This window comes from Daphnia magna, linkage group LG7, assembly GCF_020631705.1.
Source record: "Daphnia magna isolate NIES linkage group LG7, ASM2063170v1.1, whole genome shotgun sequence".
Classification (NCBI taxonomy): domain Eukaryota; kingdom Metazoa; phylum Arthropoda; class Branchiopoda; order Diplostraca; family Daphniidae; genus Daphnia; species Daphnia magna.
The window spans coordinates 148486-164265 of NC_059188.1; the positions used below are offsets into that span (position 1 = coordinate 148486).

A 15780-nucleotide genomic window follows, 5' to 3' on the forward strand; every position below is an offset into this window, starting at 1 on the left:
AAAAACTCGTGATTTTCTTCAGTGTTTCCTCGCCCTTGTGTCTTCAACAGAAAAGGCAGGTTGCTTATCTACTATTAAATGTTAGCCTAATTTATGCAAAGAATGACGAATTAGCTTGGATGGCTTTTAAATTTTTTAATTCCCCACATTATATTACCATGTCTCACAAACCCAACAACATATACTGATTGCTTAGATGTAAACTTTTCCAAGAAAAAGTTTGCATATTACAGAATGAATGATCACATGGTGCCACTGAGTAGCATCCCTCAATCAGAAATCATTTAAAAGCTTCTTAACATCCAAAAATGTCTTCTTCTAGGAGCAAGCCAACAAAGTTGCTAAAGTTGTTTCCGTCTCTGTCATGGATGACTCCATGAATGTGGATTATTCTGATTTCATCTCCTTGTTTGAGGTCTAGAATTGATTGCAGTGCAAAAGTATTGAATGGTGTGCAATGTGCTTCTCCAATTTTGAACCAACCAACAGTTGCACTTTTCATTTGCAACTGAACTTTGGCATTACTATCCCAACTTAGGCCTGAGTAAGCAAAGAAATATCTTCCCGCTTTTGGAGCAAGAAAGACTCCAGTAACAGGGTTCAAGGCACCCCCCACATTCAACCTTAATTGATTGAATGGAATGACAGTATTGGCAGCCCCATAGTTCCCTATTCTCTGGGCATGGAAGTAAACTGGTGAGGATTTAACATCAGCAAAACCGATCCATTTCTGGAAATCTTTATAAATGAGGTTATTAATTTCAACAATTAATTCAATCATTCCATGGTACGCTCAAACTTACTCTGATCGCTTGTAGGTTTCGAAAAATCACAGAAAACAGTTTCTACCATTTTCACTCCCATAATTAAAAACATTCCGTTTGAAGTGTGACCATTGTTCTTTAGATCTGCGCAGGATTTGGGCATTTGTGTTGTTCCCTGTCTAAGGCTGACGTTGTTATGGCTTCGACTTTCGCCATGTACTGCATTTATAAGGTATTCCTGTCGTTGGACTTTGAGCTCCAGCTCGGCTGTCCGCCTTACCTGAGTCTTCATTTGATTCACTTCATTCACAAGTTGGGTAATTTGAGCTTCTAAATTTCCCTGTTTTTATTTCATTCATAGGTAAAGAGGAAGTAATACATCAGATAATAACAATGGAGTAGGAGGAAGCTTACATGCTGTTGAACCTTTTGTTCCAGAAATTCTAAACGACTGTCTTTTGTAGCCAAAACTTGCTCCAGTTTCACCTGATTATTTGGCAGCATACACACACAAAAAACAATTGAACATGTGGGAAAGAATGTAAGAAAGTTCGATTATTATGATTGGCTTACGTAATTATTTCTCAGTTGCTCCAGTTGCATATCTACGGTTAGACTGGCTACGACATACGAAGTGGACAAAACAAGTACCAAAACCCCAAGTTGGGTTGCAGAGCAACGAGCCATTTATTAGCTGATATTGACTTCTTACCTGGGCGAAAGTCTCATTCGACGGTGTTTTTCTACGGAAAATCGAGCTCATTTTATAGAGCTCGAACGGACGTGGATATCTGGTATATCGGTAAATAAATGTCGTTTTTTTTTTTTATTATTGTCTCTTGCTTTACTGTTTGCACAGGTGTAGCACACGTGGAAGTTAAGGGGCCGTGCACATACTCGGTCACCCGAAGAGGGGGGGGGAGGGCGGTAATGAAAGTGTGACGCGGTGTGACATGGGGGAGGGGGGTCCTTGAAAAAATGACGTCACTTGACAATCGCCACTGCCCTCTGGTGGCCAATTAATTTTTCAAAAAAAAAGTAGTCCGGACACGTTGCTTTTACAATCAGTAGTTAGAATCTGAACGAAATTTTTATTGATCCCATAAAATGGACAAAAACAAATTATTTGCTCCCCTGTTTGGGGGGGGGGGGGTCAAGCCAATTGTGACGTAATATAAGGAGGGGGGTGCAACCATTTGTTACGGAGTGTGACAAAGGGGGGGGAGGGGGTTAAAAAAGGGAAAAAAACGCGTGACGTAGTATGTGCACGGCCCCTAATGCGGATGTTTTAATTTTCTCCCTTTTCAGCCACCGTACGAACATACGTATCAGGATTGAGTATGTTGATCGATTGTATTTGAATAAGTTAATTGGTTACATGTTCATTCAAGGCTAGGTAAACATTATCGAACAAAAAACCTTTAATGCATATGCATATCCACCGCAGCCTGCAGTTTCATTTCCAAAACATTTCGTAGTTAATAGGCAATATTGGTTTCGACCCAATATGCTATCCACTTCGTTTGAGCACACAGCTGTTTCAGCTTTGCCCATCGCAGCTAGAGTGTCAATGCTTTAGTTCTTAATTAAGAATATTTGGATGTTCCCATTTCGGATCTCTATTTTATTATGCTCATTGTCTTTTTATGATTTTTGGGTTTGTTTAATGATTCTCTTTTCTCGACGATTTTTAGTTGATGCATGTTAAGGCGAATTTATTGTCTTCTTCTTGGATTATTGTCGTCTCCAACTCTCCATGCAGAAAGAGATGATCAAGGCGTATTATCCACTCACCTGTGCTCGATGAACCAACTGTGCTAGAAGAGAAGCATTTCCACCAATTAGGAACGGCGCATTGTCGAACTCCCACTATTCACTGATCGCTCACTAGGGTGCCGATGTTTGGTTTGATGAGGATATCCATCGTTTTGGGTAATAATGAAGCACCTCGAGGACTAGCAACACTAGCTCTGTTTGGGACACTCGTGACATTGATTGGCGACTCACCTGTGGTAAAGCAATTATTTCGTGTCGTTTATTCTTCATTTTTTTAGTCATAAATTGTTTCATCGTTAAATTGGCTTTTGTAAATTAATTAAAAAAAATGAATATTATTATTTTGCAGGCGAAGGTGAACGGAAACGTGGTGAATGAAAAAAAATGTCCAATTGTCGTTTAAGATTAAAAGGGTTATTTACTTGACAATTTGTTTTGTGGAAGAATTGACCCTCTGCAGGGGTTTTTGACACTTGAGTGAGACCGGACATTGACTTCGAACAATTTCTCAACAGAAGGCATGTACAAGAAGAAAATGTTGCAGAACATACTCTTCTTTGGCCGCTTTGGTGAATGTTTTGCTACAGCCCCCAAATACCAATAGCATTCTTGCCTTTGTCAGGCCTTAGATGTGCCAAGGGTAAGCCTCTTTGGTCTTGCGCTTGTCATGATGAACTCCTACTATCAGAAATATTTGTCTACAGGTGCGACATCTCATCCAACCTCTTGAGGTATCAGCAATATAGCCTTGCGCAATTGTACGATAGATGGCTGTTTTGCGAATTTTTCATCAGTTATCTTCTTACGTCATTCGGTAAGCTTGAAACATTCTATGTTTTGTTTTTTGACACTTGATGCTTATAATTTTCTTGTTCTGTACAAACTGGGTAAGGCCGTCAAGCGGTCTTCAGCCCATTCTCTAACTCAACACCCAGTACAGAAATGTAAGCCTTTATTAACTAAATGAACTGGCACAAATAGTAAAAAATTGTGATGGAATGTTAGTCGCAGCTGTTGCTAGGGAATACCAGTTTGCTAACGCGGGCTCTTTTTATTGCAGGCCAGCTGCGTCGAAGTCGTAAAAGTAGTTGTTTGTGTTGAAGCCTCGGGGCCGCCATAACACAAACCCCTTAGCCGAAGCAGCCGTTCATTTTCAGTTCGGTGTTAATTCAGCAAGATAGCAGACAAGCCGAGCAATGGGAATCCGTTGCATGCCCAGCTGGAACAGCATTTTCAAACAGAACAATTTGTGCATTCAAGAGTTCAACGTCAACGCCTTGAGTTTCCTACACTCCGGTGGATGGCACAATCTCGATAATTAGTAAGTGGAATATTTGTTTAAATAAATTGTAACTCATCCTCAAGTGTATTCTACTAAAGTGCTTATCGTTTGTATAGTGCCTATTATGTGCGCTGTGACATCGTGTTTCCACCGAATTCAAATAGAAAGTTGAAAACCGAATGACGCAAGCCGATTTAGGACATCCTGTCCTCTAGAATAATGTCACCGTCTTGTTGGCGTCCACTGATTTTGATGTGTACTACGTGGGTGCAAGGGATGCCATAAAAAGCGATGACGAGCGGATGCTAGTAGTCAGAAGGTGAAAACCAGAGGAAATTTGTCATACACATAAACCCATTTTATTTTAAACCTTGAGTTTACTGTGATATGATTTTTAAATTGCTTTTCTTTTTGGATGTTTCCGTTTAGGTCCAGATCGTTTAAATCAGTTAGAAGATACAACTGTGCATCTATTCACTGTGTTTGAAGGAAAATCTGTCAACATGGATAGGGATGGAGCGGTCGTTGTTGGACAAATTCACACCCAGCCGAAAAAAACGGGACAGAAATATGGAACACAAGAAGACGTTGCCAAAGAAATCAAAAGTTGGATTCAGTTAGATAATGAAGACATCGATTTGAAGCTTTTACCCAATGCTGTAAGTCATATTGAATCGGAATTGGGACGTCAACTTTCGTCTCTCGAAACGACGTGTCTCGAGTGGCAATATGTGAAAATCGTGTTGGAGATGTGGCACAACGAAGCATTTAGAAAAATGTTTGACGATCTGGAGAACCCAGCGACAGACATTTCCATTGAACTATCTACTCTCCTTTGTGAATTGAATTCTGTCAATTCATTTCAAGAAATTGATACAAAACTAGAAGTACATGGATCGCGACTTCGAATTTGGTGTGATGGAGGGTGTAGGTATCTCCAGATGATCGTCAAACAGGATGAGCTGTTTAAAGACACGCCTCGTTTTACTATTCTCGTTCCCTGCTATTTTAATCACTTCAAGATCTTTTGCATCAACGAGCTTTTCTCTCGGTGCTGGAACTACGTCGTGAATGAAAAAACCAATGGCGAGAAATACAGAAACTTCCTTTCCGCATTAAACAACTTCCTGGCGAATATCATGGAGTACAAGGAGTTCCAGGACATTATGGAGAAGGCCGTTTCCGAAAATGTGCTTGCTATGGACAGCATAATTAGTTGGCCAAAATGCATCAACATGATTTGCGAACATTTCCCGACCGACTACACCGAAGAGAGTTTGATCCAGTGCTTAAAACAAGCAGCCGCTTCAATAGCTGATGATGATTGGACACAGAAATTCACATCGCTGGTGAAAGAGATTTTCAAGAAATATTTGCTGCCTAAAACAGATGACCAAGTCAAGAACGAAGACGGAAGAGAAATCATTTCCATCCAAGGAAATGTTGTATTTCTCAGCAAAATTATGGAGAAAATGATTGAATTAAAAAGCAACATCGTACAAGAAATTCAAATTGTTGGATTAGTGTCCGTTCACGTTGATTGCAGCTTGGAAAATGATATCTGGCACGGTATTAACGTAGGCGTCATCACTGACAAGATCATTGTGGACTGTGAAGTTTTGTGGAACGTGTCTGGTCAACACAAAACCCATCAAGGCGCAGGTAAGAGACGTAATAGATTGTCTTACTAATAAAACAATGTAGTAATTCACTTTGTATGCAGAGGAACCACGCCAACCAGGGGAGAGTGGTGGCAATGTACACCTTGTTTGCAACGAGATGATCAACGCAAATCAATGGACGATCATCTCTGATGGAGGCGACGGAAGTGCTGCTCACAAATGGACAAGAGACGAATTTAAAAACGCTTTTCCGTCCATGTCATTATTCGACGACGCTGGTGACCAAAATAAGGAAACCATCGCTACCAAATTGCGAAATATTTTGCCGGGCGAGAGAGTATCGGAACTTCTCACACGACGAAACTTCGTAATAGACGAATTTATGGAAGATGTTCAGAAGTTCATGGTATCATTTTACCAAAAAGAAATGGAAAGGCATACGCTAATCTTTTTCCAAGGTATTGCAATTTTCTATTAATTCAGCAAGAAACAAAATGAACAATGAAATTATTTTTTAAATTTATGATTTTGCAGGGCGAGGAGTCGGCCAAGGTGGATACGGTGGCACTGTGACCTTGGAGATTTTGAACAGACCCCCTTTTCTCCAACCTAGCCTTCCATTTATCGGGTTCCCGAAGCGCCTTTTATACACCACGCAAATGTCTGATGTCTATCAAGCCTCCGGTTCTGATGGTAAAACTGGTAAACCTGCCGGTGACGTTGGTTTCATTCACAACGTCAACAGCGATAACTGCGACTGGAATGAGGAAGGAAATTATTTTGGCTTTGAAATCGATACCAGATTGGAGTTGAACTTTAGCCGGAAACCAACAGAAGAAGAAAATTCGTGTGCCAGACTGGTTCAAAGCTATGTTAACGAATATGCGTCGATAGAGATCAAAGAGGGTGTTCCTGAAACTAAAAGGCTGGTCGAAGCTGTTAAGAAGAAGGCTATCCTACGCCAAAATCTCTTCCAGCATCTTTCACAGATAAACCAACGCAAAGAAATGTTCCAAACGCTCCAAGCAATGTTTGACAGCCCATTACAATCACATCCGATTAGCAGGGACGAAGTTTTGGCAAAACAAGTTCAAAGCATTGAAATCCAACTCCGGCAGCTGAGTTTTAGAAGCCAACAATTTCAAATGGACAATAAACAAGCAAAAATGGTGAAGCCAGCATGTCTAGGGCAATTAAAACCCTACGATCTAGACTCTTCCCCGTTACTGGCTCACCAACAGCAAGTTGTAACTGGACGCGAAGACGTGGCCTCGACATTGAACTCTGCAATTGACCCAAGCCAAACGCCTGAAGAAAGAAACGTCAATTATATCGTCAGCGATATCTTCTTCAGGCCAAAGCCTAAAGAAAGAAACGTCAAATATATCCTCAGCGATATGAAGCTTCAAATTTCGAAAGTACACCGTGGGAACGACACGTCGTTAAATGGTCATCTGGGTTTCATAGAAAGCAGTGTTCGTGGTTCTAAAGAAACGTATTTTAACAAGGTCGTAGACGGCTTTGATTCAAGGGCGGAGAGATTCGATAGAGACGTTAAACTGATCAAAAATGAATGGTCAAAAGATGGATTAAGTCTATCAAGTAGTCTTCAGCTAGCACACTTCCTCTACGTCTATAATCACGCCGTGAAAGAGCAACTAGGATTTTCTTTGCGTGATGCCCAAAGAGTAGCGATCATGACATTATTGGTAGGATGCGACCGCTCCGTTCGTAATTCTTTGGTTCAAGTATCAACTGGTGAGGGCAAGTCATTAATTGTTGCTGGAGTGGCCATCGCATTTGCACTTTCACTTTCAGAGAAGAAAAAGTCGAAGTCCTTCTGTCATATCGACGTCATTACCAGCAACAGCGTGCTAGCTCTACGGGATTCCACCCTGTCGTCGGACAAGGGAGGGCTGAAAGACATCTATGAATTCTTCAACGTTAGCGTGGCCAACAATTGCAGCCATTCAATAGAGGAGCGCACAAATGCCTACGATTCAGCTGTGGTGTATGGAGAATTGGCCAATTTTCAACGTGATTATTTATTGGACGAATTCTACGGCCGTAACATTCGTGGCCATCGAAGATTCCGGCATGTCATTATTGACGAAGTGGATTGCATGTTGCTGGATCGTGGCAACAACACCCTCTACTTATCACACGACATTCCTGGCATGGAAACTTTAGAATCTTTGTACGTTTTCATTTGGGAAAAAATGTGCAACTCCACTGATGAAGAGAAAAATTCAAAAAAACGATTGAAGGAATGGATTAAATCTGGCGTGTTATTCGACCTGTACGGCGTCACAACTAAAAATGATTTGAAATTAGTTCACGAGCCGTTAGATGATTTTGAAAAAAATGCGTTGTGGAATCATCTGATCAAGAAAAAAGTGATTGACGAAAACGCACGTCTACTAATTGCTGATGCCAACCAAATTACGGAGGAGAAGATCAATTATGAACCGAAGAATGCGCAGCTCAAAGAAACAAATCTCAATGCAAAATTGGTTTTCTATTTGCGCAAATTGGCAAATAGACAGCGTCGAATTCGGATTCCTGCCCATCTACTCGGCTTTGTAGATCGAAATCTCAAGACGTGGATTGACAACGCCTTTCATGCACTGGATCTTAGGCGCGATGAAAACTACGTCATCGATCAAGATCGAACAGACACCAGTCCGGATCTCAATCCTCAAGTGATTATCATCGATCCCGACACTGGAACGGATCAAACTTTATCGCAATGGGACGGAGCCCTACACCAGTTTCTCCAGTTGAAAGAAGGATGTAAATTGACGCTGCAAAGTCTCAAAGCAGTTTTCATCTCGAATGCTACCTACATCAGGAAATACGAGAGAATGCTGGGCGTATCAGGAACGCTGGGATCCGAACAAGAGCAGCATTTCTTAAGCAAAAATTACGACTGTAAATTTTTCAGAGTACCGACGGCGTTTCCTAAAGTGTTTACTCTCAGACCAACTAAAGTATTCTTTTCGGAAGCACAGTGGCTACAGGAAATAATCCGAGAAACGCTGGACGTTCTTAATGTACCGAAAAAAAATCAACGAGAGCTGAATGATGTGGACGTGAAGACTCGATCGATCGTCATTTTTTGTAGAACCATCAGAGAAGTGAAAAAACTTTATCAAAAGTTGAAATTGTATTTGCCTAGTGACAGGATTCATCGGTATACACGAGACTATGAGAAATTTGCATTTGAAAGTGGCCAGCTGGACATTGGCCATGCTATTCTCGCTACCAACTTGGCCGGAAGAGGAACTGACATCAAGATTAGCGACAACTTGAGAACGAATGGAGGTCTGCACATCTGTATGACGTATTTACCTGAAAACGAGCGGATCAAAGAACAAGCGATGGGCAGAGCGGCAAGAAAAGGAGATCCAGGAAGTGGAATTCTTATTTTATACGACAATCGGAGTGGGCACACGTCGAATAAAGATAAAGAACTTGATGCTGAAGAATTATTAAAAGAAATGGAAGTGAAACGAAACAAACAGGAATCGGAACGGATATCACGACTGAAAGAAGATTTTAGAAATAACGTAAAGCAAGAAAATTTGTTCAAGAATTTCATCGAAAAATTCGCGGAGAAGAAAATTCAAGCCAAATTAGAGAAAATTTCGAGGAAAAAAGATATCTACCAGCACCATCACGTGGTGATGCAGGCAATTCGTGACAGTGCCCTAGACAAGTGGGCCCTTTTCCTTGATGCAAATGATTCCCATTGCAGCGTTGATTTTCAAATAGAAGTGCCCAATCTTGAGAACTTTGACGATATAATCAACTGGATCATGCCTGTTCGCTCGATTGCCGTTGCAAAGCATCTTGCCATTCGAGAGAAACCCGACTTTTCCATGGCAAATTATATTTTGGAACGTATTGTCAATTCAGACAGCAGTTTCTTTTATCCAGCTGCGCATTACTACCAGACTTTTATTTTCCTCAAAGAGGAGAAGTTCTTGAAAGAAAAAAAAGAATTCTTTCGCAAGTTGCGAGTTGCGGAGACAGTTATCAATGACCACATCGATATGCAACTGTCTTTCAACAGCATCATAAACAAATCGATGTCAAATTCGGTGAAAATTCCTTCATTTTGTGTCGTTGATGCCTACAAAGAGCAGAAAGAAAACAATGTAAAAATCATGGAATATTTCCTCGGCTCTCTCCGATCCTTGGTGGGCAATTATTGCTCCGTCGCAGAACTTCGTGAAGCCAGTAAAGTTTCTCCGAAACAACCCGGTTTTTTCGAAAAAAATTTCAGCAAAATTGAAAAATTTATTGACAATGACAAGAACAAAACGAGAAAAGTACAAGGAGGCCAGAAAATTCGCATGCAGAACGTGGACAAGTATTTTAAATCTCTAATAGAATCAAGATGCATTGCATGTGAACTCAACGATCCCAACACCATCCCGAATTCCAGCATTTACTCCAATCAAGAGGACGTCGACAACGAAAGTTGTTCCAATCGAAGTGCATTAATCCAACTGATAGCAGACGACTACGGTGTTGGCGTATCGCTCGAAAAGACCCTCATCTCTATCTTCAACAAAGCCAATAGTGAAGAAGAGATTGAAAAGGAATTAAAAAAAGAAAATTTGATCCCGTACAGTAGGAAAATGTTCTGGAAGAAACTCGTCGATACTGAAGTTTTGAAGATTCCAAAGGTCGGCGTTGAAATGGAATGCGTCATCATGCCAGACACGCAGTGCAACGGAATACCCAAACTTGATAGGAACGAAGCTATTGCTTTAAACTTCGGAATCGACACCTATGACAGCAAACTAAACTGTCTTAACGTCTTATACAATCCGATATACGACAACGAAGAGCAATTTAAAGAGAAAAAAAAGATTATGTTTCCAAAAACGTACGTCAAGCGAATGTTATCCGTCACGGAATATGAACTTGGGAAGCAAAATTTCGAGTTCAACAAGATCGCCCGACTGGATCTCAACAAACTCAAAACGGTTGATTTAAGAGAATTCGGTTGTCTGCGGGATGATGACTTCTATCGAGCAAATATCATTCCAGCTGAACGGGAAGGACTTAAGAACGAACTATTGAAGCAAAACGTCATCGATGATCAAGGCTTTCTCTTGGCCGATTACGATGTTACCAAAGGGTTTGACTATCCACAGTGCCCAGCCTATTCAAAAGCTGTGATGCATCTCATTGGACGAAAGTTTGTCGTAGAAATCGTTCGACGTCAGTGGCTAAAGATACAAGATACAACGTCTAAAAGTGGTCCTGATTATCTGAAAGCCATCAACTTGTTACCACTTAAACCATACCGAGATATGCTTGGCGATTTGATGGCCGCTCACGTCATTTCTGGAGCTCGTATAACAGAAGAAGATGGAACTAAACTTAAAGAAGAAATTTCGAAATTAAAAAATGCCGACGATCAAGAACGTAAAATTCTTTTGGAATTCTTCGAAAATCATCAATCCGTCTATTCTAGGCCGGTGACACCAGAATTTTTTCTCGACCCCTTGGAACGAATTTTGCGCATTGGTTCCGGTTCCAGTAACATCTTCAACGAACTCATCGCTTTCCATCTAATGGAATTGGATAGTGTTATCGACGTCAAGAATCGGAAATGGACGTGGAAGATGATTTGCCTAACTTCGATAATCATCGTTGGTGGATTCGCATCGGTTGGCGCTGGAGCTTTTCTAACTTGCAGCCAAATACTGTCATTTGGATTTTGTAAAGATCTGCTGTTCACGGGAGGCTTCTCTGACATCGCTTACGCCGTTACTACTATTTTGCTACGCAAGGACTTCACATGGGCCGATTACGGGCGTCAAAGAATCAGGAGTGCAATGGGGAAAGTGGATCCCATAGAAACGATCAAGACTATTTACAAATTATATGACGATTCGAAGCAAGATATCCAACCATGGATTAAAACCAACAGTGATCACAAATGGATACAACATGATCGCAAAAAGGAAGCTGAAAGTGGCATGGCCAACACGCAGTGTAAATCGTCTACGTGCATGGAGACTGACGATGAAGGCCAAACTGGTGAAATGTGCTAAAAATGGTAACATAAATTTGATAAACTTGCATCTAAAGGTGGACTAGTTAATTATTTTTATTTTATTTTTTTTTTAAAGGAGTTGACGTACATCAAGGATTATATGTGGTATAGGATCCAACCATCCTACAGGCTAGCACATCAGCTGCAGGTAAGAGACTTTTCATTCCTTTCCTGCAAGCCATACGTGAAACGTTTGCAAAAAACTAAATTTCAATTAAGAAAGACGAATCACTCAATTTGAATCGTTTGCATTTCCAATAAGTGTAATTGAAATCGACACTTTTTTGTGATTCGACAGTTCACAGTTGAAATCTAGTACCAATTAGTGGATGAGGGTCGTGTTTTCAAAGACTGGCTATATCAGGACTACCTACACAGATTTTTATAAATTATTCATTCGATAAAATACGATAAGTCGTCCGCTTTTCGTGCCTTTCTGTCGTTATGTACAACAGCATCCAAATTATCTGGGGGCTAACTGCATTGGGGGACGTTTTGGCGATAATCACAGTTTTGGAGTTGGAGATTAAAAACCAATCCACTCGGGCAGTTCTGCATTGAAAATGTAACATCAGTTACAGGAAACTTGTATTGTTATGATAGATTCTTACGAATAGATAAGGGGTTCCATTGGAGCACATGTAGAATGTGGTGCAATCTGCTGGATTGGCCTTGTTGCCATCGTTTTGACACGAAAACACATTTGTTTGTGTAGTTGGCCGCGGTGTAGTGGCGTAAGATATGCCAGTAATTGAAGTTATCCAGCTCAAGTAAGATTGGACACGGGTAAAGCCATTAGGTATCACGGATTCACAGGGTGAAGCTCCAAAACTCGTGATGCCGATTTGTATCCATGAACCGTCGACAAGGAAAATCATTGGTCCCCCGCTATCACCCTACAATCAGTATTGCAATTAATCCATTGGCTCACAAAAGACACCAGTACATTAAATTACATTGCAAACGCCACCTCGTGTTCTACTTGTACAAATCATAGTGCTGACTATCATACTTCCCCACGAGTCTTGGCATTTTTCATTGGAAATGACGATCGTCGAGGCTTTGACAAGTACGTCGCTTGTCCACTGTATAGCTAAAAAGATAAATTGTTTTAGTTTCGACATGGCTCTCTGTAATTTACGCTAATTTACCGTCAGAATAGTAGCCCCATCCACTTACTACCACCGTATTGTTGACATGGTCTCGATTTCCTAGATCGGCTAGAACGACTGGACGAATGCGGGCTGCAAATTAACAAAAGGCCAATTTTGTAACAATACAGTTAAACGAGCATGTTTAACTTAAATACCAGAGAGCGTGACGCTAACTGGAAGTTTGATAAGACCAATATCATCTGGAAACGTCTCACTGGAATATTTGGGATGAATATGAAATTCTGTCGATTTTAGACTGATACGATATGGTTCGCTGACGGCACTTAGATTGTGAGCTCCTAGGACAACCGTCACCGAATCGGCTCTATTTTAACATTGAAATCGATTATTGTGATTATATTTAACATTGCGTTAACGGAATCAATTTACCTATCCACGCAGTGGGCTGCAGTCAAAATCCAATTTTGGCTGATCAGAGAACCTCCACATTCCCGTTCTCTACCCTTCCTGACGATTGTCAGATGTGCCATCCAGGGAAATTCTCCGGGCGTTGCTTCTGTGCCACTAACAATCCTCGTATCTTTAGTGTAAATAAGGGCTGACTATTTTTGAATAAGACAATTTTTTAAATGTAATATGATAGGCAAGTGCGAAAGTATTTCATACCGATGGAATTGAATTGTCAAGTCCAAAGCAAGTGTAGCCATAGAAGAGGTTGATTGCTAGCGAGAGTAGAATAGTGTTCATAGCGATGTAAGAATGGCGAAAGACTGAACGACACTTATCTTTATTCTTTGGACGAGTAAGGTACTGTAGCAAAACTTCTAGTTTCATCATAGATTTCGGTGTCTGTTTAAAATATAATGACGTAAAACTGCAGCGGAAATTTCAAGCTAGGGGATTACAGTGTGTACACATCGGCGGAACCTGTTGACCATCGCTAATCCTATCTCTGTAAATAAATAAAATTCTACAGCATGCAATAAACATCATTAACAACGTAGTGGTGCTGGTCGCTGCGGCACACGTAGGTGTCATCCAAGATATTATCTATACATGGCATCTACTTATATTGCGGTCCAAACAAGGGCGAGAGATAAAGCATTTGAAAAAAAAAAATAAGAGTTGGATCAGTCGCCAATTCAATTGCAGAGCTTTGAACATGGCAAGTCCCATAAGATGAGGAAAATTAGACTTAAATTTGTTTCAAAGCTGGTTAGTAAATGAAGAATCTAAATAATTAATGTGTTTGTGATCGAAACGTCTGATGGCTTAAAATAAGAAATTTACTTCTGTCTTATTTTTTTTCCTCTTACAGAATTGCTTATTATTACACGTCGCACAACAGCCTTCACAGAAAAAACGATTGTCTTTGCATCACGTTAAAAACTTACGACACTGTCGAAAGTTTTCAAGGTTACGCAACGCCATCTGCTGCACAGAAGCAAAGTTCTCTTTTCTGTAGTGTCACCTTGCTGTTGAGAATTGATCCAAATGCCACGCCATTGAAAAATGCATTGTCCACAATTTCAACGAGATCTGCTAGAAGTTAACGTATATCATGTAAAAAATATATGGTGTCTAGCTCCGTTTTCAGTAGTTCACTTATCTAATTAAAATCCAAGAACAAAGAGGTAACCAAACTTGGGTAAATATAGTATTGTATTAGAGAATTAAGACAATTTTCTGGTAAGGAATCTTATAAGCATATGAAGTGCTACACACTGATTTACTCAAGTAATGTCAACCTAAGCAAAATCTTCAAGTGAGTACAAATATTAATTTCTTCTGTGATTGCATTTAATGTGCCAAAGCACGTAGCATGCTTTGCTTGCTTTTTTTCTTATTTTTTTCTGTAGGTGCAACCTGCTTTTGAGCTTCTAGGGTGCTTAGTCATTGAGTATGCTGTTGCTAGCATTTCCTATGAGAAAATTTTTGGTTTGCAAATCCTTGGATTTCATTTTACATTGTGATTTCCATTTCACATGATCTAGTGTTTGGTCATTAGGAATATATGTTGGATATTTGCCTATGTAATTATGTCTTGGTGTCCTGTCCCCCTTGCATAGGTGAGCTTTACACTAAAAAAGTATCAAAAACTTTCTCTGCTTCAAATATTCATTAGTTTTTATGTTCCCAGGTTTTCATTCTTGCTTCATGATTGTGTGTGCCAATTGATTGTCTAGATGAGGAAAAACTCTAGAAAAACACTCATCTGAATTCATTTGAGAAGCAAATCGAGCTTCTATGTTGCAGCTAGCTCAACTGGATAAATCTCTACTAATAAGTATTTTTTTAATTACCCATTTTCCTAGTAAATAGTAAAAAAAAATTGCTTGACAAATGAAATGGTCACCATGCAGAAATGTAAAAATTAGTACGTAAAATAACACAAAGTTTCTAGTCGTCCGAGCAACGAGTGCTGGTGGGTCTCGAAAAACAAAATTTTTAAACAACGAAAGAGCGAAGTTCTATCTTTTCTTAACTAATGGCGCGAATGAACAAAATTATTTTCCTTTGTTAAGATATAGGCGAGGTAAACGAAGTTCCACACTGAATGGTGAAGTACTAGTTATGATGGAAAGACAATAGTTTTGATGTTGAAAACATGTTCGGACGGTATGCGTTGAATAACCATTAGAAGATCGACAACCATATTTGCATTTTTTACTGATAAGTTTGTATTTCTATGATAGATATATCTTCTATTATAAAGTTAGAGATCCAGTATAAACTTAAATTTTCATTTATATTGTAGAAAACTTGGTGGCCAATTAAAAAGAATAGGATTATCTCGTTCAACTTTGCCAATATTCGGTTGCTCTTGCCAAAGGATTCTGAAATGAGTTAATCAACAATGGATGCAGATTGAAGGGGAATCTTGAAGTCCAATTCTGTTTCTGCATGGACAAACCAAAGGTTTCACTACAGTTGCGTGACTTACATCAACTGCGGAAACAATTAGCTCCGTAAAATGTCACTAGCTAACGAACAAGAGCTGGAAAGGTTAAGTACGTAAGTTAACGAATTAAAAATTTCAAATATCGTTGTATCATTGATCTCTTTTCTAGAGGGAGTAGGGTTAAACGCCAGTTGATGGTTGAAAAAGCACTGAAATGTAGCAGATGGAATACGGCTAACTTCC

General features: G+C 39.9%; 3 protein-coding genes across 9 annotated transcripts; 1 reads left to right on the forward strand and 2 right to left on the reverse strand.

Annotated features, from left to right (window-relative positions):
- Positions 1-120: 120 nt before the first annotated feature.
- LOC116927154 lies at positions 121-1480 on the reverse strand. Of its 2 annotated transcripts, none has more exons than XM_032934145.2 (4): positions 1338-1480; positions 1179-1250; positions 804-1104; positions 121-738 (listed from the first exon to the last, which is right to left on the reverse strand). In XM_032934145.2, the coding sequence occupies exons 1-4, from the start codon at positions 1449-1451 to the stop codon at positions 296-298; spliced, it is 930 nt and encodes a 309-aa protein (XP_032790036.2). In that variant the 5' UTR covers positions 1452-1480; the 3' UTR covers positions 121-295. The 2 variants fall into 2 exon arrangements, with proteins under 2 accessions (XP_032790036.2, XP_032790035.2); XM_032934144.2 differs by having other exon boundaries at positions 804-1110.
- LOC116926799 lies at positions 1430-14226 on the forward strand. 5 transcript variants are annotated; one of them, XM_045177228.1, is made up of 12 exons: positions 1430-1566; positions 2459-2776; positions 2890-3180; positions 3245-3354; positions 3433-3484; positions 3601-3861; positions 3939-4141; positions 4252-5484; positions 5546-5902; positions 5979-11523; positions 11597-11668; positions 13954-14226. In XM_045177228.1, exons 8-10 carry the CDS (start codon positions 4326-4328, stop codon positions 11516-11518), a joined length of 7056 nt encoding a protein of 2351 aa, XP_045033163.1. In that variant the 5' UTR covers positions 1430-1566; positions 2459-2776; positions 2890-3180; positions 3245-3354; positions 3433-3484; positions 3601-3861; positions 3939-4141; positions 4252-4325; the 3' UTR covers positions 11519-11523; positions 11597-11668; positions 13954-14226. The 5 variants fall into 5 exon arrangements, with proteins under 5 accessions (XP_045033163.1, XP_045033167.1, XP_045033168.1 ...); XM_045177232.1 differs by lacking the exon at positions 3433-3484 and having other exon boundaries at positions 2890-2910; positions 2985-3180; XM_045177233.1 differs by lacking the exon at positions 3433-3484 and having other exon boundaries at positions 11597-13850.
- On the reverse strand, positions 11753-13472 carry LOC116927084 (brachyurin). 2 transcript variants are annotated; one of them, XM_032934072.2, is made up of 8 exons: positions 13302-13472; positions 13065-13237; positions 12830-12999; positions 12672-12764; positions 12477-12613; positions 12132-12416; positions 11953-12072; positions 11753-11890 (listed from the first exon to the last, which is right to left on the reverse strand). In XM_032934072.2, the coding sequence occupies exons 1-7, from the start codon at positions 13470-13472 to the stop codon at positions 11995-11997; spliced, it is 1107 nt and encodes a 368-aa protein (XP_032789963.2). In that variant the 3' UTR covers positions 11753-11890; positions 11953-11994. The 2 variants fall into 2 exon arrangements, with proteins under 2 accessions (XP_032789963.2, XP_045033189.1); XM_045177254.1 differs by having other exon boundaries at positions 11753-12072.
- Positions 14227-15780: the final 1554 nt, after the last annotated feature.